Source organism: Aquarana catesbeiana, linkage group LG09 (assembly GCF_042186555.1).
Source record: "Aquarana catesbeiana isolate 2022-GZ linkage group LG09, ASM4218655v1, whole genome shotgun sequence".
NCBI classification, from domain to species: Eukaryota; Metazoa; Chordata; class Amphibia; order Anura; family Ranidae; genus Aquarana; species Aquarana catesbeiana.
The window spans coordinates 213,941,539-213,966,395 of NC_133332.1; the positions used below are offsets into that span (position 1 = coordinate 213,941,539).

The following is a 24,857-nucleotide window of genomic DNA, read 5'->3' on the forward strand; positions in this document are numbered from 1 at the left end:
GTCTAGCGTCTTGGTGATGAAATGATCCTGTTAGCTGTTAGGAACATAGAGATTCGCTAGGGTCACCTCGACGCCGCCAATCATGCCCCTAAGGAACAGATATCGTCCCTCCGGGTCGGTTTTTACGTCCACACACTTCCAGGTAATGGTGCGTGAAAATGAGTATGGATACGCCACGGGATTTGGCGGACCCATTCGTGGAGTGGTACACTGTCAGGAAGAATTTGTTTTTCAGTATGGGGAGGTTGCCTCCTCCAAAATGCGTCTCTTGCACGAATGCTAGGTCAGTCTTAAGACATCACATTTAGGCCCTTCGTGTTTAAGGAGAGCACTTTCACTGCCTTCATGGCCCCGGGTTGTAGGGAAGGAGAAAAATAAAACAGAAGGGCAAGGGGGATCGGAGGAGAGGAGTGGGAGGGGAGAGGAGCTGATAGGGAAGGAAAGAAGAGGGTAGATCTAGCGGGAGATAGAAAAAGGGAAAGAGAAAGAGAAGTAGAAGAGGTGATCAGGTCACCCCTATCGGATGTGAAATTTATAGTCTAAGAATGTAGCACTATGGTGCTAAGACACTCACTAGATCAGATCTGGAGATCAAGCGCAGGCCTATGTGGGGTAGCGGAAAGAAACAGTCAGCAAAGGGGCTCACCGACTGCTGCTGCCCCCCCCCCCCAATTGTAATATTATATGAAAATGTAGGAATAATGACAGCTAATATTCAATAGGAGGTAATATAAAATCTACCAGGTAAAAAGAAAGAAGGAGTGATAGGCACTGTCCCAGGGTTATGTTGTAACTGTATAAAGCACATAGATAACACTCATTTGCATAGAAAAAACAATATTAGTAACTGTAACTGTAATACCCTTGAATAGCAGTTGAACAGTGAACAATGAACAAACAGTTATAACTACGTTCCCTTCGCCCGGTATATGGACTTATTCTCCCGGCATATGTCGGCAGCTGCAGGACCAACCGTCCCCAGTCAGGTATGGGCCTGTCCTCTCACAAGGGACCCGTCCCCCATCCTCCTCAGGCAAAGGGCGGGGAAGTCCCGATCCCTAATTACTGTTCTCTCACACAAGACACTGATCCTACACCGCAAGGTCGGCCCCTGCATCTCTGGTGGTTATCGCGTGGGGGACCACCACCTCAGATGTCTGTGGGTCATAGTGCCCCCCCAAATCCACCCTGCACAGCAGTATCATGTGAGAGTACTCCCGCTAACAGTGGAAAATGTTGTTTCTGTTCGTTTGTTACAAATTCGACAGAGTTAAAATACCTTTTTTGCGAAAACTGGCAATTTTGTTGCATCAATGTACCGTATTTATCGGCGTATAACACGCACCTTAATTTTATACGAGGGAAGTTTCGGGGAAAAAAACAACTTAAATTTTAGATAAAGAACTTTGAAGCAAAATAAGGGTCAGTGCCCATCTGCAGCCTCACCAGTGCCCATCAATGCAGCCTGATCAGTACACATCTGCAGCCTTGCCATTGCCCATCAATGCAGCCTCACCAGTGTCGGATTACACAGAGCCGGGATCTCCTGGGTACTCCGCGCTCGCAGTCACACAGTCCCGCCTCCTGGCCCACCTCCTACGATAGACAGAACACTGGTCCAATGCCGGGACATGTGACGTCTATGCCAGGATGCGGGACTGTGTGCGACTGCGAGCACCGAGTACACAGGAAATCCCGGCTCTGTGTAATCCGGTGGCGCTTGCCCCCTCCTGCCCCTCTAAGGCAGCCAGGTATCAGCGTATAACACGCACACATGATTTGCCACCGATTTTCAGGGGGGAAAAGTGTATGTTTTACGCCGATAAATACGGTACTTATGTTGAATGTTCGTTCTATTGTTAGAACTTTTTTTCTTCTTTTTTATATGTACTAAAATCTTACATAAAGAATAAAAAAAAAAAAAACAAAAAAAAAACAAAAAAAAAACAAAAAACACCACAACAACACACATCTCGATTCCACCATATTTAAAAATGAACGCTGGTCAAACTGGTAAAAAATTTGCATTATTTCTACTTTTTCCCCCCTTAACGTTTCTGGAAAAAAAAAATTTTAAAAAATCAGTGCCTGCAAAGAGGATCCTGCTTGCCTACTAAACAGAATGTTTTACCAGGCTCTGAAACTACACAGTTTTTAGGAAACCTAGGTAATATTGTACGCATAACACATTTCCTTATCTCTGGTTTCGTACCCGCAGTAAAACAGGGCCTTCTGCCAAGGCCGCAATCGGTCGGCTTTGTTGGAGACAGTATTTGCAAATTCGATGAACTGGCAGCAAAATGGAGCCTCGCAGAGAAAAAGAACAAGTGCATTCACCCTGCAGGGGTCAATAAAATAAATGTCAAATAAATATAAAATTGTGATTATAGTACAGATTTTAAAATTCTCAATAATGTAAAAAATTTCACAAAACGTATGTATATGTGTATATTTGGGGAAGATATTCTCCACTTCCTGTCCAGTATTCTGCAAACTGCTACCAGGTAGGCTCCCTTTGGTCTAAAATGATGGCGGACAAAGCCTGTACAGTAAAGGGCTTTAAAGTATAACTAAAGGCAAAACTTTTTTTTTTAGTTATAGTTATGAATAGAGTGGAGAGGGATTAGAACACAGTTTGCATTGCTGTCTGTACCCTCATTGAGTAGAATTCCCCCTCTTTATTTGTCCTGTTTACCATTATCACTGAATCTGAAAGTAAAAGAAAATCAAAAATGTTGGGTTGTCCCCAGAAAATAGTGGGGAAATCTTCAAATGGAGACACTAGTTCTGTTGACCAGGGTGGTACCCAATGAATTCCCTTATTTTGCAGGGATTTCATATCACTTCCTGTTTGGCTATGGGATAGGAAGTGAAGGGAAATCTCTGCAATGGGACTCAGATGGAGGAAAAAAAAAAAAAATCTGACAGGGGTTATAACCTTTAACTCTATACAAAAAAAAAAAAAAGAAAGAAGGTTTTGCCCATAGTTCTACTTTAAATGTTTAAATGTGAAGTCTCAGAGGTGGGGTTTCCATGTAAATGTTATCAGGAATTTGCCTAAAAGGGTTGTAAAGTCAGAAGGTTTTTATCTTAATGCATTCTATTCATTAACCACTTGCCGACCCAACTCACGCCGACATACGTTGGCAAAGTGGCACGGGTGCGCAAAACAACGTATCCGCACATCGCTGTGCCATCCGCAGCTGGCGACGCATGCCCGCGGACTGAATGTCCGCCAGTGGCCTGCGATCGTGACACGGAAAGGCAGAACGGGGAGATGCACAAGACATTTCCCTGTTCTGCCTAGCAACATCACAGGGATCTACTGCTCCCAGTGATCGGGAGCAGTGATCTTGGTCATGTTCTAGTGAGCCCATCCCCCCTACAGTTAGAACACACCCAGGGAACACACTTAACCTCTTCCCGGCCAGTGACATTTACACAGTAATCAGTGCATTTTTATAGCACTGATGGCTGTATAAATGCCAATGGTCCCAAAATAGTGTCAAAAGTGTCCGATCTGTCTGCCGCAATGTCGCAGTCACGATAAAAAAAAAAAAATTGCATTCTTTTTTCTAGGAGCCTGTAAAGTATTGCAGCCATGATCTGCAGATAGCAGGTGCATTGCAGGGCTCTTGCAGACTGGTCATGTAAGCTAAACGAAAATCTCATATTGGGTTATTAAATCCAAGATAAATAGCTGAATCCAGAAAAAAAACCCAAAAAAAACCTCCACTTCGTGTGTGCACCGTCACCGCAGGCAATATAGACTGTTACCAAAGAGCCTGGACCCTCAAGCCTGTTTGACCCTTCATGATAAAGGGTTCAGGCTCTCTGGTAAGAGTCTATATTGCCTGCGGTGACGGTGCACACACGAGGTGGAGGTTTTTTTTTGGATTCAGCTACTTATCTTGGATTTGTGTTTACTACAGTTGGATTTAAAAACCCGGTATGAGATTTTTGTTTAGCGCATCATTTTTTTTTCTACATGTTTATTGTGATTATCTCTCACTTTTGTGGTGCCTCTGGACAATTTACACTGTAATGGTGGCGATTGACATTATTTAATGTTAGTGTAAGTTTTCTGCTCATACCTCATACGGGCAGGCAGTTACACACTGACAGGAAGCGTCAATGAACTACCAGAGTGCTCAACAGCGCTCTGGTAGTTCGTTGAGAACTACATGTCGACAATCGCAAAGGGTGTCGGTACTTGTAGTTCATCCATTGACAGAACTCAGTGAATAAATAATGTGGCCGGGTGGGCTATTCTCTGCATGGGCAGGTTTTTTTTTTTTTTAAGTTGTGACAGTGGGTGCTGGGGCTGCTGCAACAGTAACATGTTACACCCTGAATACAGATGCAACGTGTCACAAAAGATGAACTTATCCTTTAAAGTAATTTGTCTGTAACTATTTGGACTACTTGTACTTACAGTCAAGGGGTGTCCTTGACGCTATTGAGAAACGACAAGTGACAGTAGACTTTGCACCAGAGCAAAGTGGTTCACAGATTGTTTTTGCTCAGGTGCAGTGACTGTTTTGAGCTCCGGGGCGTTTCATGAGCAACAGACGTGAAACTTTTTTTTCAGTCTGCACATTATTTCATATATGTGCTCCCAGTGGGAGATTAGCCTTCACTTCCTGTCCCTGGGACACAACAGGACGTAAGAGGAAATGTTCCCAAAATGAAATGCCCTTTTAGTTGTCACCTGAACAAGTACCACAACTGGTAGATCTCCCCATACCTGCTGTTCTGGTGACAACTATAACATTTTGGATTTCCTGTCACTTTTTGTTCTGCAAATAGTGGTCACTCGGACAAATAGAAAGGGTGAATCTTCCCAGCAGGGATACAGACAGCAATAAACAAACAAATTCCTCCAAAAACCATGAAATGTGGGTTACAGTTGAATGGCTGCTCTGTTGGCAGATGGGTAGGAAGTTCTTTAGGTGGACAGAAAGAAGAATGCTCAGGGTGGCTGTTACCAGTGTGGTGATGGTGCTGGTTATCCTTAGGGCAGATGGGGGGGTGGGCAGTGGCAAGGAGCCAATATTAAGCCTAGATAAAGTGTACTGGCATATAGTAATAAAAAGGAATGCACTCAGAAGTAATATCCACAGTTAGCATGTAGACTGAGGCTATCTTTAACCATGAATGGCCACTAAGACCACCCACATGATGACTATTCAGCTGGAATTCTAGTGCTCCAGCCTCCTGCTTCCTCCCCCCAGTGGTTGCATCTCTTATCTCTGTGCAAATTCAGGACACCATTGTTTGAAATGCGTTTCGGTGATGCCTATCCTCTTCATCAGTCCAACAACAGCACAATCTCAATGAGTGTTAAAAGTTTATCAACTCTGAATGGCAAGATGTCTGCAGAACTTCAGATTTCGGATAGTGTTATACCCTTCCTTATACTATACACCCATACAGCACAAGTAGGGGTGCAGATTACAGGCAGATGCAAAAGCATAAGACCTATAGGTCAGTTCCTGCACATACTCACATCATAAAGACGCCAGCTGCAATATTCAATGGACTGATAGTGATGCAGTTCCACAGGCCCGCCACAGCACAGGCTGCAAAAAAGAAGACAGATAAAACACAGTTATTACCCAAACTGCCAGTCACAAATCCTTATAATTGTAATTCTAAGCAGCATGTCAACTTTTGGTTAACTTCAGAACACCCCCATAGACGTAACATCCTTTGTGCCTATCCCTACCCAACACAACAAGCAGAATTTCATTACTACCCCGGGACTTAAGGATACTCATGGACCACCTCTTGAACAAAAAGCTGAAACACCTCAATATTCTCTGCACAAGACTGCCTTGATTAACCCTTTCCTGATGGGTGTATGCATACATGTGACAGTACGGCAGTGGGCTTTAACACCAGGGTTTCACATATATGAGTATAGATGGTGCCGCTTCCCTATGTCGGGAGCGCACTCAATCAGCACCCCCGACTCAGACAACATTGTGCCCAAGCTGGTTAATGCTTTGGATCATGAGCGGGTAGGATGGGCTCCCAACCATGTGATCGCTGTGACGGCTAATGATCAAGAGCCTGCCTACCAGACTTCAGTGTTAAGAATCTAAATTAAATCCATGTAATACGTGATAAAACCTCAATATTGGGTCAACCACCTGTGCCTTTAATCAGTCAGGAATATGTGGACAAAAAAAAAAAAAAAATAAAATCCCCCTCATCATGACATAACTGAATAGATCTGAACTAACCATATGGTCATTGGTGATGTCCCACATCTACTTACAAACAGGATTCTGTTGGAGTTTTTTTTTTGGAGAAAAAATATCAAAGGGAGAAATGTTTACAAGTGAATGAATATATCTATTGATCCTGCCTGAAATCCAATGAGCAACTAGCTTCCTGTGCACTTTATTTTCACTGTATGAATTCACCAAACACGGTTTTTAGCCCTGTCCATGTTCTTCCCTGCTGGACTACAGAACATATCACTGTAATGTTCTAGAGATAAGGAGAGGGGGCAGTGTTCTGTAGTCCAAATCAGTGCGTGGGCAGGCTAGGGTGACAACAATGCTCCTCCATAGTGTTGTCACTCTTGGGCAGGAAATGTATTACTGGCAGGATCACCAGGTGAAAAGAAATAAAAGTCTGGAAAGCTGCAATATATTACATATTTGCGCTAGTGTTTAAATACACTTCAACTATTTATATACTTACCATCTGCACAATAAAGCAACAGTCCCCACACTTGGCCTATAGCTATAAGTAGGGATACACTGATACCACTTTAAGACTGAGTACAAGCACCGATACTTTTTTCAATTAGTCGCAGATACCTTTTTTTTTTTTTTAAAGTCACGTGACAGTGGCACTAATAGGTGGCACTGATGAGGTGTGGACTGTGTCAGTAGTTTTATTTTTTTTCAATTTTATTTTTTACTATTTATTTTTTTTATATGGGGTGGGAGTGAACGGTGTCAGTGTTTTTATATTTTAGTTTTTATTATTTTTACAATCTTACTTTTAAATATTAAAATTACAAGGTTTCCTTATTTTATTTTATTTTTTTAAATCAACCCTGTTGGGGGAGGGGGGTGGGGGCTTTGGTGAGATATCAGGGGTCTAAACAGACCATTGACATCTCCCCTTTGAGACAGGGAAAAGGACTGAGGACACAGATTCCCCAGTCCCTTTCTCTGTAGCCTCAGCTGCACTGAAGAAGAATGGACAGGAGACAAAGGCTCTTCCCCATTCATAAAACGGAAGCAGAGTCAACACAGTTTACTATGCTCACTTATGAAAGGACAGAGTCTATTCAGAAAAGGAAAGAGCCGGTAAATTACATATTTACTGGCTCCTTCCTCCGCTCTCCACCCTGAAAGATCTGGGACAGGGGCAGAGGAGCACGGAGGAGGAAGAGGAGGGGCTGTCAGATGCTTTGTTGAAAGCCACACATGGAGATTGGTGATTGTAACTTCCTCACCACCACACCGATCATCCCTGTCTGTCCAGGTATCGGGTCAAACATTGAAGCATTTTCACAAGTACAAGTACTCGTGCAAATGCTCAGTATTGGTGCACCCTAGCTATAAGGAACAGGCAGATAACATAGCACACATCCTTATAGTTGTTATAATGGTTGTGTCGCCATGATGTAACTGATATAACCGGTCTATCCTGAGTGTATTGTCCTATGGCAGCAGACTGGCCTGATCTAGCATCCTGGCTGGTAAAATTATCCAGCTCCTCAAAAGCTTTCATTTTTGTTTTAGGTACACATTCCTTCATGTTTACCAGTCCCTAACTACAGAACTTAACAATTTTGCTGCTTTTGATTGCTCGGTATGTGTGTCCCTTTGAATCGAAGAGTGCAGCAGAAAACAAAGGCTTGAGCAGGGAGGGGAGAGTCTTTCGGAACTGAAAACCAGCATTGTGTGATGGCGAGTGCTCATTAATTCTGCATGGCACATACGATACACCCACTCTTCTCAGCTGACAGGGCACAGCAGGGGGACACAGCTCCAAGTCCTCTCTGCTGGTGGAACATCAGCCACACACGGGTGACAAACAGGGACGCAGCACGGCGTGGGAACAGAGAGGCTCAGGAGCGTATAATTATTGCAGAGTGTCAGCTGAGAGCGTGCAAACATGTATGTCTTATGCAACCAGGTTAGGTTAAATAAAGAAAAAGAACTGCCATCTAACTGTGATGCAGGCAGAAAAAAAAAATAGTAGGAACACCACAATTAAAAATCAGCATATTACTTTAAAGCTGATCTCAGGGAAACATTATAAAAATAAATAATAGATACCTACAATTAAAAAAAACAAAAAAAACAAACAAACACTATGCTTGCAGTTGGGCTTCCCCATGCTTGTTTTTGTCTAAGGTACCATTAAAAAGCATACAACTTTTACTTACCTTATTTCTTGCTCCCCCAGCAGCCAGCTATCTCCTTCTCCCTTTAATGCTTTAGGATGCAGGGTCAAGCTCTTGACTTCCTCACTTACAATGTAGGACTGCTGCTCCTGCAATGTACGTGATGATGTCAGAGTGCTACTGATGTCCAGTGTCAAACTTCGGAGGAGAGGAGGAGACTGCAGGAGCAAGTGATGAGGCAAGAAAAAAAAAAAAAGTGCTTTTTAAAAATGGTAGCCTAGACAAAAACAAGCACCCAGGAGACCCACCGCAAAGGCAGTTCAGAGGGAAAAAAAAAAAAAAAAAAAAAAAGGTATATATTAAAGGGGTTGTAAAGATAAAAATTTTTTCACCTTAATGCATTCTATGCATTAAGGTGAAAAAACTTTTGACAGTACCGCCGCCCCCAGCCCCCCCGTTTTACTTACCTGACGCCTCGAATCTTCGCTGCTCGTCCTCATTGCAGCTCAGCCTGGTCGCTGATTGGCTGCAGTGGATGGATTGAAAGCAGCGCAGCCATTGGCTCGCGCTGCTGTCAATCACATCCGATGACGCGGCGCGCCGGGGGGCGGGGCCGAGTGATACAGCGAGCGGCTATAGCCGCCGGCTGTATCACGGGAGCGCGCCCGCAAGCACTCACCACCATGCGAGGGAGCTCGCATTAAGGTGGTAAATGCTTGCGGGGAGGAGCTGAAACAGCCGCCGAGGGACCCCAGAAGACCAGGTTCGGGGCCACTCTGTGCAGAACGAGCTGCACAGTGAAGGTAAGTATGATATGTTTGTTATTTAAAAAAAAAAAAAAAAAAATTACCTTTACAACCCCTTTAAGTTATATAAATGTAAATTGATTCTAAATATATTAAGATATATCTATCTACACACATAGATAGAGATTATATATATATATATATATATATATATATATATATATATATATATATATATATATATATATATATATATATATATACACACATATATACATATATACATATACACACACATACATACACACATTTATATTCCCCCCCATACTGTTTTTGGGGTTATTGATTTTTTTTAAATGTTGTATCTTTAAAATATTTTAATTATGCTGGAGTTTGACAATAGCATCGACACTGATTTTGCTTTTTCTAATTCATTGAAATTATTTTACAAATTATATACTTTACCTCCTGAATCAGTCGATAACTCCATTATTCTTTGATTTTGACCATAGTTCCACTTTAAGCTGCAGCCACATTTACATGGAGAGATGGGAGAGATCAGGTGTGCTGACATTGCGCAACTGTGCAATAAATGTCACCCAAATGACTTGACAAACCTATTTTTGGATGGATACGGGTCTAGATGAGGGGGTGGGGAGAGGGCTGAAGGATCATTACTGGAAACCAAAAACATATATCTATTGCTACCGAGCAGCTGAGGAATTACAAATTGCAGCACATCCCGCAAGAGTCAGTGTCCAGCAGTGCTGCCTGAAAATGCTGCTTCCCATGGTTGCATAAACCCTTTAAAAAATATTTTTTTGAAGTGGTCTTGTGACCTTGCCCATTCCACATTTTTTTTTTTTTTTTTTTTTTTTTTAATACTGACCCTATGAATCCCTGCACATCACATACAGTGCCTTGCAAAAGTATCCACCCCCCCCCCCCCTTGGCTTTTTACCTATTTTGTTACATTACAGCCTTTAGTTCAATGTTATAATAATCTGAATTATAAGTGATGATCAGAATACAATAGTCTAAGTTGGTGAAGTAAAATTAGAAAAATATATACATAAAACTATTTTTTACAGAAATAAAAGACTGATAATTGGCATGTGCGTATTTATTCACCCCCTTTGTTATGAAGCCCATAAAAAGCTCTGGTGCAACCAATTACCTTCAGAAGTCACATAATTTGTGAAATGATGTCCACCTGTGTGCAATCTAAGTGTCACATGATCTGTCATTACATACAGACACCTTTTTGAAAGGCCCCAGAAGCTGCAACACCTAAGCAAGAGGTACCACTCACCAAACACTGCCATGAGGACCAAGGAACTCTCCAAACAAGTAAGGGACAAGGTTGTTGAGAAGTACAAGTCAGGTTTAGGTTATAAAAAAAAAAAAAAAAAAAAATATCCAAATCTTTGAGGATCCCTAGGAGCACCATCAAATCTATCATAACCAAATGGAAAGAACATGGCACAACAAAACTGCCAAGAGACGGCCGCACACCAAAACTCACGGACCGGGCAAGGAGAGCATTAATCAGAGAGGCAGCACAGAGACCTAAGGTAACCCTGGAGGAGCTGCAGAGCTCCACAGCAGAGACTGGAGTATCTGTACATAGAACGACAATAAGCCGTACGCTCCATAGAGTTGGGCTTTATGGCAGAGTGGCTAGAAGAAAGCAATTACTTTCCGCAAAAATCAAAATGGCACATTTTGAGTTTGCGAAAAGGCATGTGGGAGACTCCCAAAATGTATGGAGGAAGGTGCTCTGGTCTGATGAGACAAAAATTTAAGTTTTTGGCCACCAAAGAAAATGCTATGTCTGGCGCAAACCCAACACATCACATAAAGAACACCATCCCCACAGTGAAACATGGTGGTGGCAGCATCATGCTGTGGGGATGTTTTTCAACAGTCGGGACTGGGAAACTGGTCAGAGTTGAGGGAAAGATGGATGGTGCTAAATACAGGGATATTCTTGAGAAAAACCCGTGCCTCTCTGTGTGTGATTTGAGGCTAGGACGGAGGTTCACCTTCCAGCAGGACAATGACCCCAAACACACTGCTAAAGCAACACTTGAGTGGTTTAAAGGGAAACATGTAAATGTGTTGGAATGGCCTAGTCAAAGCCTAGACCTCAATCCAATAGAAAATCTGTGGTCAGACTTAAAGATTGCTGTTCACAAGCGCAAACCATCCAACTTGAAGGAGCTGGAGCAGTTTTGCAAGGAGAAATGGGCAAAAATCCCAGTGGTAAGATGTGGCAAGCTCATAGAGACTTATCCAAAGCAACTTGGAGCTGTGATAGCCACAAAAGGTGGCTCTACAAAGTATTGACTTTAGGCGGGTGAATAGTTATGCACATTGACTTTTTCTGTTATTTTGTCCTATTTGTTGTTTGCTTCACAATAAAAAAAAAAAAATAAATAAATAAAATTATCTTCAAAGTTGTGGGCATGTTGTGTAAATTAAATGATGCAAATCCTCAAACAATCCATATTAATTCCAGGTAGTGAGGCAACAAAACACGAAAAATGCCAGTGGGGATGAATACTTTTGCAAGGCACTGTATGAACACTTTAAAGCCCAACTCCATGAACATCATAAAAGCCACCATTGCAGTGTGCCCTCCCCCCGCACTGTAAGGGTTGAATGCCAGTTATGTCTAGGGGGTGAAGGGATAAGAAGACATACTTACCATTTTCCTTCAGCAGGGCCCTCCAGTGCTGCGACTGGTTCCACGTAGCGGATTCTGTAAGTTGAGGCCGGCCACAGTCGCACTCCATTCTCCTCAATGTACAATACAGGATTAATGTCCTTGCATTGTATGGGACACCGCCAAGGCTCTGTCCACAAACCAGAGCTTCAGGCAGAAGACGAGTGCATTGTATTTGGCTGGAGTGGGAAACAGGTAAGTAATACAGCCAGTACTGCAAACCAGGAGGATCACGGTGACTTAGTGATGCACCTTATACACCTGTAAAGCATTTGAGTTGATGTGCAGAATTGTATACTTACATATACCACCCAGGACACCAGCGAGTCGGCATAGCAAACGGTACCACCAAGTCATGCCATCATCCTGAGTGGTTGTGGTGTTCGCCTGTGCCGCAGCGTCTGGTTCCACCACGCTCATATTGACGTCTTCAAGTCCCAGAGTGGATTCACAGGAAACGCTTGGTATATTTTGTGCACCTTGGTGCTCAGTGCCCCACAGCTTCACCCGTCCTTGTGTGCGAGTCGCTTATTCTTCTTTTATGGGAATGTCCACATACTGTCTGTGTATAAAAAGAATTGTTCTGTTATTAAATTGGACCTAACTGAAGGTTGAAAGTTTAAAATTTTAAGTCTAGAGATATTTGGAAAAAGAATACTATAGAGACATGTTGTGACCTGGAATTTATTCATGCAGACTTGTTAAAGTGGACCTTCACTTTAGACTCCTTTCACACTGGGGCGGGGTGGGGGGCGTTAGTGGTAAAGAGCCGCTAATTTTAGTGGCGCTTTACGCCCGCTAGCAGGGCGCTTTTAACCCCCGCTAGCGGCTGAGGAAAGGGTTAATAGCGCCCGTGTTGCAGAGCTTCGGCAGCACTGCTCATTCATTTCAACGGGCGGAGGGGGGCTGCCCCCCAAAGATGCTGCTTGCAGGACATTTGTCTCGTGTGAAAACACTCAGGCTTTCACACTGGGGTGGCTTGAGAGGCACTTTCCAGGCACTTTACAGGCGCTATTTTTAGCTCTAAAATACTTGAAAAGCGCCCCAGTGTAAAAGGGGTCTTAAATGGCCCCTTTCCATTATCCCTCCCCAACCTAAAATAACTGACAGAATTTGTTTGTTTATTTTTGGTAGTGATCCACTGAAATTTCGGTCACCGAAAATCATTGGCCACAAATAGGGTTTCTGCCAGTTTGCTGATGGAAAAGAAAAAAAAAAAAAAAAAGTGACTGAAAATGCATTTTGCTGCGATTTTACCAGGATTATGCATTTCAATGGAGAGGTGCAGTTTTGGTCCGGTTTTTTTAACTGACCAAATACGCACAGCTGCATTGCCAGCAGATTTCATGTGATTCTGCCCACCATTTAAAAACGCCCAGGTGTGAATGACAATATTCACAATGTACATTTTAGATGCCAACTACTTAAATGGCACATGAAAACGTTGTGCGGTTCTGCCACGACTGTCCCGCAATTATTCATGCTGCAATCGTGGCAAACTGCATCACCTGTTGCCCGAAAAAAGTTCAGGAGCTTCTTTCGGGCGACATGCTTCATGTGATGCGGTTTGTCACAATTGCAGCACGATTTATCGTGCGGCAGAAACACACAGCGCTTTTATGTGCTATTCAAATGAATGGCATCTAAAATGTGCGTTGTGCGAGTTGTCATGCACATCCGGGCTTTTTAAATCGTGGGCAGTATCGGGGAAAATCTGTCCACAATTCAAAACACCCAGGTGTGAATGCAGCCTTCTTGCGCTTTTTTAAAACACAAAAATCGCTTCAAAAACTGCTCAGCGTTAAAGCAGCCTATCGGTCGGAAAGATGCCGATAATGGCAGACAAACTCATATTCATTTAAATTCATGATGTTAATTTAAAAAAAAATCAAATATAATACAATATATAAAAATATTAAATTTATGTTTTTGTAAAAAAAAAAAAAAAAAAAAATTCTGTTTCGACCAAGTACATCCTGAATTTTGAGAGAGAATGGCAACATCCTGTTCCCGCAGCTTCCTGGGATATCTGCGTCATATCAGAGAAGGGGTCAGAGGAACAGACAACGCAACCCGGAAAAGCCAGCCAGCCCCAGACGACATAGGAGAGAAAGATGGTGGAATAGGACCAGCAGTGGATACCTACAGAATTTAGGGATTTGCTGAGTGGGTGAGCATGTATCTAAAGATAATCCAATATAAAAAAGGTAAGAAGGGATGAAAAAAGAAAAATGAGGCGAGGGGTGAGGTTCCTCTTTAAGTTATTGAGGAGGTCTGTTTTAAAGTATAGGTGCACATTACAACACAATTTAGTTTTAAAGTGTTACTACACCCAGCACCCTGCATTCACTATATCTGGTCTCCTATAGTACACAGAACATGGAAAACCTACATTAGGCTTACCGGTAATGGTATTTCTATGAAACTACCAGGACGGCACACCTAATGCCCCGTACACACGGTCGGACTTTGTTCGGACATTCCGACAATGAAATCCTAGGATTTTTTCCGACGGATGTTGGCTCAAACTTGTCTTGCATACACAAAGTTGTTGGAAAACCCGATCGTTCTAAATGCGGTGACGCAAAACACGTACGTTGGGACTATAAACGGGGCAGTGGCCAATAGCTTTCATCTCTTTATTCTGAGTATGTGTGGCACTTTGTCCGTCGGATTTGTGTACACACGACCGGAATTTCCGACAACGGATTTTGTTGTCGGAAAATTTTATATCCTGCTCTCAAACTTTGTGTGTCGGAAAATCCAATGGAAAATGTGTGATGGAGCCTACACACGGTCAGAATTTCTGACAACAAGGTCCTATTGCACATTTTCCATCGGAAAATCCGACCGTGTGTACAGGGCATAAGAGATGAGGGCTCCTCCCTACAGGAAACACAATCAATTGACAGCTTGTTATAAGTCTCCACCCTTCCCCTTGATCCCCAGTTTGTAATAAAGTAATCCCGAACCGGTTTACAAGAAGAATCACTCCACATAGGTACTCACACCTAGTGTTTAATAGACATGTGCATTCGTTTTCGTCCGAATGCATTTTAGCCCAAATTTCAGGTATTTTCGTTGTCGAAAGTGCAGAATCCGAAAAACAAAAGATCCGACATAAACAAATGCTTTATTTTCATTTTCGTTGATTCGACATGATGATGACGACAATAACAATCTTTGTCCATCAAACCTGTGGTCCAATGTGCCTAACCTTAACTCTATTAGTCCAAGATTATTCTACATGGGGAGAAAAGATTTGACGTAGGGGAGAAAAGATAAATAAAAATAATGATGATGATGAATGTTATTGGCTGATTGTAACCAAAGAGGAGGAGCAGTAAAATAGCTAGAACTAAGTACACACGTACTTTGGCTTATGGTGTCTGTTGAAAGTTCTAAGAAGATTTGACGGAGCAGGTAAACTATACGGCGTCGTACAGTTTAGCTGCTCCGTCGAATCTTTTTTGAACATTCGACAGACACCATAAGCCTTCAATGACAGATTTGACCCTAATTTGGATTTTCAGACGAATGCAATTTTTAACGATAAACAAAATAAATAAAAAAGAATTTCGGGAGTAACTAAATAAATTTATTTTTCGGATAAAAACGAAATTCCGAAACAAAATATTTCAGTGTGCACATGTCTAGTGTTTAACTCATTTTCCCTCCACCACAGGGAGGGAAGTAAGCCTGCCATCCTGGAAGGTTTGTACACGGTAAGCCAAACGTAGATTGGTAAGCCAAACGTAGGTTTTCTCTGATCACCTTCCAGGATGGCACACCTGAGAGGATAATCAAGTAAAGACAAGCCTACCTTCAGGGTGGGACCACAGCTTGTAGAACCTTCTGGCCAAAGACCAAGTCTTGCTGTGACAACACTTCCACACGGTAGTGCTCAGGAACGTATCCTGACTGGACCAGGTGGCCGCACTGTGAATTTGTTCCCAGGAGGCCTTTGCTTTCTCAGCCCAAGAAGTTGCTAGTGACCTGGTTGAATGGGCCTTAACATTTGCGGGTGCTGGGACCCCAGAATTCTCATAAGCCAGGGAGATAGCTCCCCTGATCCACCTGGAGACAGAGGCTTTGAAGCCTGAAGTCCCTTCCTTGGCCCAGCGTATAAAACTAGTAGGTGATTGGATTTCCTAAACTCTCTTGTTCTTTGTAAATAGGTAAAGAGACACCTTCTTACATCCAGGCAATGACATTTATTTTCTTTCTCGTTTTTTGGTTTATCACAGAAGGACGGCAATGTTATATCTGGCGTCCTATAATATAAGGATGTTACCTCTGGTAGATACAAAGGGTCTGGCCTGAGGGTGACTATCTGGCTGTATCAATAGGAAGGGTTCCTTGTAGCTCCCCAACCCCCCTGGCCGTGGTAATTGCCAACAAAAATGATACATTTACAGGTTAGAAACTTAAAAAGAACCTTCTCTATAGGTTCAAATGGGTGTTTAGATAACGCCTGTAATAACCTTGTCAGGTCCCATGGTGGGAAACTGCCTTTGGAGACCCGGGAAACCCTTTCCCTGGCCACCAGGAATCTTTTAATGAGGTCTTCCTTTGCTAGTTTTGTATCAAGTTAGACCAAGAGAGCTGCGATCTGTACCCGAAGGGTGTTGACCGCTAGGCCCTTCTCTACTCCATCCTGGAGAAACTCCAAGGTAACTGAAACAGTGGTGGAGGTCATCTGTTATTGAGCTACTGTAGCTTGATGTCCACTAGGTAGCCTAATTCCAAGTACACACGAGCAGACTTGCGAACGGGCTAAACTCCGTCGGCATTTCCAACTGAAAGATTTAGAACATGCTCTATATCCGAGTCTGTCAGAAATGCTGACAGAAAAAGTCCGATGGGGCATACACACGGTTGGAATGTCCGACCAAAAGCTCCCATCGGACTTTTTCTGTCGGAAAGTCCAGCCGTGTGTACTCGGCATAGAAGGTCTTGACCTGTTCTGGTCCAAGGGAAGATTTTTCCATGGCGATTATCCAGCCCAGAGTTTCCAGGACCGACATTACCTTGTTGGTGTCTGATCTAACTTGGGCAACTGATGGTCCAGAGACCAATAGGTAATGTGAGGTTGATCATAGAGGGGGTTTTGCCGAAAATACCAGGCGATAACCTTCTCGCAGGATCTGGCAGATGTAGGCGCTATCTGAAATCTTTTCCCGACATGGGACAAAATGAGACAGTCGGCCCCCCACCCTGATCTTGGGGTCACTTAGTTTCTTTGGTGCCAACTCTGGGGGGAGGAAAACTGTAAATTACTCTTTTGCCTTCCCCTACCATTGCCCCACCTCCTGTTGGGCTCTATGCTGCAGTTGCCCTGGAGGGGGCCACAACATTTTTTTTTTTACATTTTTCCTTCTTGGGCTTTACTGGGAACTTCTTACCCTTTTCTGAGGACCTAGACAGGACCTTGTCTAGGCCCTGGCCAAACAGCAATGAGCCCTGAAATGGAAGGCTGCATAGTTTACCCTTTGATGTGACATCTCCATCCCAGGCCTTAATCCAGACAGCCTTTCTAGCTGAATAATGTGGCCCTCTTAACCAAGGCTCTTGCAGACTCAACTGCGGCATTTGCAAGGTATGTGACAGCTTTTCCTATCACTGATAGGGAGTCAAGGATGTTATCCAAATCCTGTGACAGGGGTTTGGTCAGCTTCTCCACCCAGAAATCTGCATGCCTAACTACACAGGCTGCCACTAAGGCTGGACCTATGGCTGATGAATTTGCATCCTAAGCCTTTCTAAAGAAGGGATTCTGAACTATGGTCCATCAGATCCTTCATACTGCCTGCATCTTCAAAGGAGAAGTCAGACTGCTTGGTGACTTGAGACAGAGTGGTGTCCAGTTTTGGGATCTTAAAAAAGTTCTCCTTGTCAACCTCTTTAAAAAGGGAAACCTCCTTTTCCAGGTTTTTTGTCTGACAATTCTCCTTTCAGGTTCCCTCCATTCCTGTTGGATCAGATCCTTTAGGGACTGATGGAGTGGGAACACCCTGGATTGAGCCTTTCTTAGCCCCCTGTATAACTTGTCCTGTGTGGAGGTCACTCTGGGGGTCTCTGGAATCTCCTCTGTGGCATATATCGCCTGTAGGCGCCCATCCAGATCCTCCAGGGTAAAGAGGTGTCTCCTTAGCCTGACATCCTCCGGTTCCTCGCTTAGCTGGTCTGGATCCAGCTCCCCATCTGAGTTATGGTCTGATTTGACCTGGCTTTCCATTTTTCCCTATCCTCCTCTTCCTGAGCTAGAGGTAGTGACTGTGAGGGCGGGAGGAGAGCACTAGGTCCCCTCCGGAGAGATGTTCCTGGGAAGACGGGCCTTCTCTAGGGGCAAACTCCTCTGGGTCAGGGCCCTGGGCAGTTGATTGCCTGGCGGCTTCATGGAAAGATTTGACTGTTGCCAGCATTTCTGTCTGCATAGATGAAAGGAACTTCTTTGTTAAGGTTGAAGCCTCTTTCCCTGCTAATTTATGGCTTGGAATGGGATTTTGGAAGCTTATCCTTACAGTACCAAAATGTTTAACTTTTTTTCTGGAACTGGAAAGTCCTGAAACTGACTGCACTGCTGAGAACCATGCCATTGGAAACCCTATAACCTACTATCCATGCGTTTTTGATGGAAAAAATAAAATAAAAAATGCACTGGACTGCACATGGTGCGAACTGGCCCTTAGGCATCTAGATGTGGTGAAGACGACTTGCTGAAGTTCAAACCGAGCATCAGAATGGGGAAAAAGGGGGATTTAAGTGACTTTGAACGTAGCATGATTGTTGGTACCAGATGGGCTGGACTGAGTATTTCAGAAACTGCTGATCTACTGGGATTTTCAGAATTTGGCATTAACATGAAAGCATGGATCCATCCTGCCTTGTATCAATAGTTCAGGTGGTAGTGTAACGTGTGGAGGATATTTTCTTGGCACACTTTGGGCCCCTTAGTACTAATTGAGCATCGTTTAAAAGAGAAGTACAGGTTTTGTTTTTTTTGCCCATTTATACTTACCTAGGTGGATGCAGCATTGGTCCGATGCTGCATCTGTCCCCCGCCACTTTTGCACGGAGAATCGAGCGATCGAACATCCCGAAGGCTTGGTTCTCACAGATCCCCGATTAGAGAGCTGCTGACTGTCAATCAGAATCTCTCCTCTCTGCTCCTTTACACTCATTGGAGTGCTGAGCTGTGGAGGCCGTCTCATGGGCTCGCTGGGAGGCTAAGACTGCCATCAGTCCAGGCCCCTGGCAGATCCAGACTTCATTGTTGGGATGATGCGGTGCCTGGACTGATAACCGTGATGTCAGCAGAGAGTGGACTTCAGACCGCTCTCTGCTGAAAATGGGTCACAGGAGTGCAAAACCAATTGCACTTCTGTGACCCATAGGAGAAAAAGTACAGCCAAGCGAGCTCAGGCTTGACTTCTCCTTTAAACACCATGGCCTACCTGAGTATTGTCGCTGACCATGTCCATCCCTTTATGGCTACTGTGTACCCATCTTCTGATGACTACTTCCACAAGGATAATGCACCATATCACAAAGCTCAGATCATCTCACCACTGGTTTCTTGAACATCACAATGAGTTCAGAGAGTGAGTGAGTGAGTGAGTGAGTGAGTGAGTGTGTGTGCGCACACACACACACACACACACACACACACACACACACACACACATACATTTTTTGTGCATACACAGTATACAAGGAGGAGACCTATAGTGCACATACTGTGTATTTATGTAAAAAAAAAAAAAATGTATTATTATTATTATTTTTTTGCATATATGTGCACTATAGGTCTCCTGTATATGTATAAAGAAAAAAAATATAATATAATTTTTTTTTTTTACAGGAGACCTATAGTGCACATACTGTGTATGTATGCAAAAAAATAAATAGTTATATTTATTATTATTTTTTTACATAAAATACACAGTATGTGCACTATAGGTCTCCTGTATATGTATGTAAAACATTTTTTATATATAAAAATCAGATTGGAAGGTATAGAAGAGCTGTATATACAATAGATATGAACCCATAGATATACAATGACAATGATAGCGTAGAAGGTATATAATAAAAGACACAAAGTATATAGAAGTAATCTCTAGCAGTAGCCGGGTGTCCTCCATCTATTGTGATTAGATAGGAGGGTAGACGGAGATTATAATAAAGGAGAGCACTCAGGACAGTACTACATAGAAGGATGTAGAGGGAGAGGATGGGGATGACACAGGAGGACACATACCGCTCCTTCCTTCTCTCTCCTCCTCGGATCGGGATGACAATAGTCCCCCCAGAACACGTCACTGTCCGCCGCACTGCATGCTGGAAGGGATCCCTGTGTCTGGGGGCGGGGACACCGAGTGACGTCAGGCCAGACACGGCTGATACTATGTAACCAGCTCACTTCCGCCCACTTATTAACCCCTTCACACCCAATGTCAGAGTTACTATCTAGAAAAGTATTTTCCAGCTCCTCTAATGTTGAGATCTTGTTGGGCTGAACTAAAAATAATTGTCATTTTCTGTATGAAAATAAGGATCGTTATCCCAGGATTGTAGGTGTGTGAAGTCACTCCAATGTGTTATATAGCATGACAACTCTCCAAATATATTGTACAGGAGTGTCCCTAGATATATAGATAGATAGAGAGATTATATTATAATGGAGTGTTATATCTACTCTCTAAATATAAACTGATCAGCCATGACATTATGACCACCCACCTTAAAGCGTTTGTCCCCCCCCCCCCAAAAAAAGGATCCTGCTCCTTTAAAGCATGTTATATGACACAGTGCTTGTGCTGTGTCATTTGGCCCCCTGTAACACCTAAAAAACCTGGCTGATCCTGCCTGGCTATACCCCCCCCCCCCCCCCGTAAACTGACCACGGTATATCATGGCTTCTGAGTCCAGGGTCGGTGCTACCACTAGGCAAACTAGGCAGCCGCCTAGGGTGCACTGCTGCCTAAGGCGCCCGGCCACTAGTGTTCCTAGCCTCTTCTCTCTGCAGCAAGCCACTAAGTCTCAGCATCAGCAGGCAGCAGCCGCTCCATTCACACATAGTGTCAAAGGCACAGCGGCGGTGGAGGACTGTGTCTGTGTCCTGACTCCCGAATGAATGGAAGCAAGAAAACATTCATTGATGGGCGCTGGTGAGGCTGCATTAAGAGGCGCTGGTAGGCTGCATTGATGGGCGCTGGTGAGGCTGCATTGATGGGCACAGGTGAGGCTGCATTGATGGGCACAGGTGAGGCTGCATTGATGGGCACAGGTGAGGCTGCATTGATGGGCACTGGTGAGGCTGCATTGATGGGCACTGGTGAGGCTGCATTGATGGGCACTGGTGAGGCTGAATTGATGGGTGCTGGTGAGGCTGCATTTAAAGGGCACTGGTAAGGCTGCATTAATGGGCGCTGGTGAGGCTGCAATAATGTGCGCTGGTAGGCTGCATTGATGGGTGCTGGTGAGGCTGCATTGATGGCACTGGTGAGGCTGCATTTGATGGGAGCTGGTAGGCTGCATTGATGGGCACTGGTGAGGCTGCATTAAGAAGCGCTGGTAGGCTGTATTAATGGGCGCTGGTAGGCTGCATTGATGGGCGCTGGTGAGGCTGCATTGGTGGGCACTGGTGAGGCTGTATTGATGGGCGCTGGCGAGGCTGCATTTGATGGGCGCTTCATTAAAAAAAGTGGGGTATCCATGGGCAGGGCAAAGGGGGTGGAGTCAGGGGTGGAGCCAAGGGAGGGCAGCAAAATGAGGTTTCGGCTAGGGTGTCAAAAACCCTTGCACAAGCCCTGGCTGAGCCCTGACACCGTGGTCAGTTTAGGTGCCTCCGTCATTCGCAGCTCCCCTGTCCTCCTCCTCTCCTCTGTCCCCTCCCTGCCTGTCAGCTTGTGACAGTGCCCCCCCCCCCCCCTCCTGCTGCTTGAATAACACTAACATGTGTGTACCATCCGCGCTGCCTCCTATTGTAGTGTCCCCCTCTATGTGTGATTTATAAAAATAAATGCTGCAAATACCTCATTTCAGAGCGGAGATCGCGATCACATGACTGGCTGACTCTCTCCTCCTCCTCCCCTCCGACTGATGTCAGCGGGGGAATCTTGGCCCCGCCCGCTGCATCTCTCAAAGGAGGAAAGGAGAGATCCGGCCAGTCATGTGATCGCGATCCCGGCTCTGAAATGAAGTATTTGCAGCATTTATTTAAAAAAAAAAAATTCATACACAGAGGGGGACACTACAATAGGAGGCAGTGCTGATGGCGCAAACAGGTTAGAGTGGCTTAACAACCACTTTAACCCCTTTGCACCGACCCGGCTTTTAGAACTCTTCAGGCTGGGTTCACACTTATGTGATGTCTGTGCCATACAGTTTGTATGGCTGAAATCACATCGCATTCGACCCTTTTTTTGGTCTGCACTGGAATCGGATCACATGGGTGTTCAGACGAACCAATTCCACAGTTCGCACTGCATTTAGCAATTTGAGGGTGTCATTATCTTTCTATTGACACCCGCAGCGGTTCACAGATGTCAGTGTGAACTGCCTGCAAGTCAGATGCGATGTGGGAACCCGCACAGGAATCTCGCTGGTTCCCACATCACACCGGTGTTTACTGAGACAAAAGGGCTGGGAGGCAGAGGTGGGCATTCGGGTCATGTGACCCTGTAATTGTCACAGTGTGTGCGCCCATTGTAATTTCTAGCCCTCCTGTGAATGAAACATCTCAAAAGAGTTGCAGTTTAAGAGTTGCTTTGACCTAGTCGTCCAGCCATTACAATTTGACCCGTGTCCAAGTCACTCAAATCCTTACGCTTCCTTATTTTTTTCTGCTTTCAGTGCCTCAACTTGAAGAACAACAGGTTCACTTGCTGCCTAATATATGCCACTGACTTTCAGATTCCATTGTAATGAGAGATAATCAATGTTGATTACTTTACTTGTCAGTGGTCATCATTTTATGGTTGGTCGTTATAATAAACTGTACAGCAGTGTCATATCTTTTCTCAAAACATAATGGGGAGAATTCAATAAAGAGGCTGCGCCACTTTCGTGGTGTTAATTGCTCTTGGTATTGTGTTGTGCCTAATTAAGAAAAAAACATCTGTGACAGTTTTGGTTCTGACAGCATCTCGTGCTCCAAATTCAAGTAGTTCAAATTTGCCGCACTTCTACGTTGTGGCGTGACACCTGCCCCAAATGCAAAATAAAATACAGAGAGTTTGTATCTTATTAAAGTGGAGCTAATTAGGACCAACTCTCTTTTTGGTGTAGAGAGACGGATTTTACGAAAGTGTCTCTCCTGTGTTCTAAAAGTGCCGCAGCATGACTCAAATTACAAGTACAAGTTCTAGACAGGAACGTGAATTTGGCGCACGCTGCACCACTTTTAGAACGCATGTGAGATGCTTTCACAAAATCTGTCTGTGACAGTCTTTATGAATTTCAGGGATATAATGTACAGGGAGGACACAGCTACCCTCTCATCTCTTGTATAGTACAGGAGTATCAAATCCACTCTCCGGATTTATTACATAGAATTTTGTTCTCTACATCTGTGGTATATTTATTACACTGTGCAAACACTGTAACATGACAATGGTGATCAGTCAGCTGATTTGGAAACCGGTAGAGTTAGGGAAGCATGATGTTATGTAGAGATGACATCGTAGGTCATGTGCCTGGAGAGACGGCTCATAGATGACTCAGACTCACTCAGTACAAGTCTTGGTTCACTGTTCAAACAAGAAAACTAAACAAAAGAAAAATCATCTCCCTGTTCTGTGCAGTCTTTGTCCCAAGCAATCTCAGCTACAAATTTGAGATTTCTGCTAAATGCACAATTTCACATATTCATTCTACAGTAAAATACAGTAAAAATATCGTACAAAGAAAACTACAAACAATGTAAAAGATAAGCTTCACAAAATATATTGTGAGAGATATGCATGTATGACAAGACCAGGAAGATATTTATAAGAGCTTTATCATTTCCATTCATAAGGACCATTGCATTCAGATTATCTGACTACAAACAAGGGGCCTTCAACACCCAGGTAGGTAGCAGTATAGAGCAGGAGGAACACATTTTGGATTTGCTTATCTATTGGCACACAGATCTGACCAGTGGCGGCTGGTGAAGTTTTAGGATGGGGGGAGCCAGACCCCGCCCTTCATTTTTGACCCTTCCCACTTTGGTGAAAATGGACATGGTTTTAGCAGGATAGTGGGCATGGCTTAAAAGGGTGTGGCTCTAAGGGGGTATGGTTAGCGCCTGAGATGAACGAGGGATGGAGAGAGAAGGCGGGAGAGAGGGAGGGACAGCAGGCCCAGATCCTACACAACAATAGAAATATGTTTATTCTAGAAAGTTAAACAATCAGCAGATAAAGATACCAAAAAAACCTGGTGTTAGCACTTCAATCATCCCAGCACCATGGTTGTTATGGTGTCAGGATGATTGAAGCGCATTATTTCCATCATTACATTGTAATATAAAACAAAATCATTCAACTCACCATAATGCAGAATCAGTGGGAGCCCTGAGCGTGTCACCTGCCACGTCGCCTGCCACCAGATGCCATCAGGTGTCCCCAGTGGAGTCCGACTTACATTAGGTGCCCCCAGCAGAGTCCATCCTTACATCAGGTGCCCCCAGCAGAGTCCGTCCTTATAACAGGTGCCCCCAGCAGAGTCCGCCCTTACATCAGGTCCCCTCAGCAGAGTCCCTCCTTACATCATCTGCCCCCAGCAGAGTCCCTCCTTACATCAGGTGCCCCCAGCGGAGTCCCTTTCTTACATCAGGTGCCCCCAGCAGAGTCCCTCCTTACATCAGGTGCCCCCAGCGGAGTCCCTCCTTAAATCAGGTGCCCCCAGCAGCGGAGTCCCTCCTTAAATCAGATGCCCCCAGCAGCGGAATCCCTCCTTACATCTGTGTCCCCGTCAGCGGAGCCCCTCCTTACATCTGTGTCCCTGTCAGCGGAGC

The 24,857-nt window shown here is 44.1% G+C and overlaps 1 protein-coding gene across 2 annotated transcripts in view; it reads right to left on the reverse strand.

Moving 5' to 3' along the window:
• The window catches only part of CACFD1 (calcium channel flower domain containing 1), a 41,094-nt gene extending 20,860 nt beyond the window's left edge, over positions 1 to 20,234 (reverse strand). For both annotated transcript variants that reach the window (XM_073599677.1, XM_073599679.1), the window contains exons 1-4: positions 20,115 to 20,234; positions 12,154 to 12,413; positions 5,510 to 5,582; positions 2,213 to 2,338 (exon numbers count right to left, since the gene is read on the reverse strand). In XM_073599677.1, coding sequence (XP_073455778.1) covers positions 2,213 to 2,338; positions 5,510 to 5,582; positions 12,154 to 12,271 — 317 coding nt within the window. In that variant the 5' untranslated portion in view covers positions 12,272 to 12,413; positions 20,115 to 20,234. The remainder of the gene's footprint in view (positions 1 to 2,212; positions 2,339 to 5,509; positions 5,583 to 12,153; positions 12,414 to 20,114) is intronic.
• Positions 20,235 to 24,857: the final 4,623 nt, after the last annotated feature.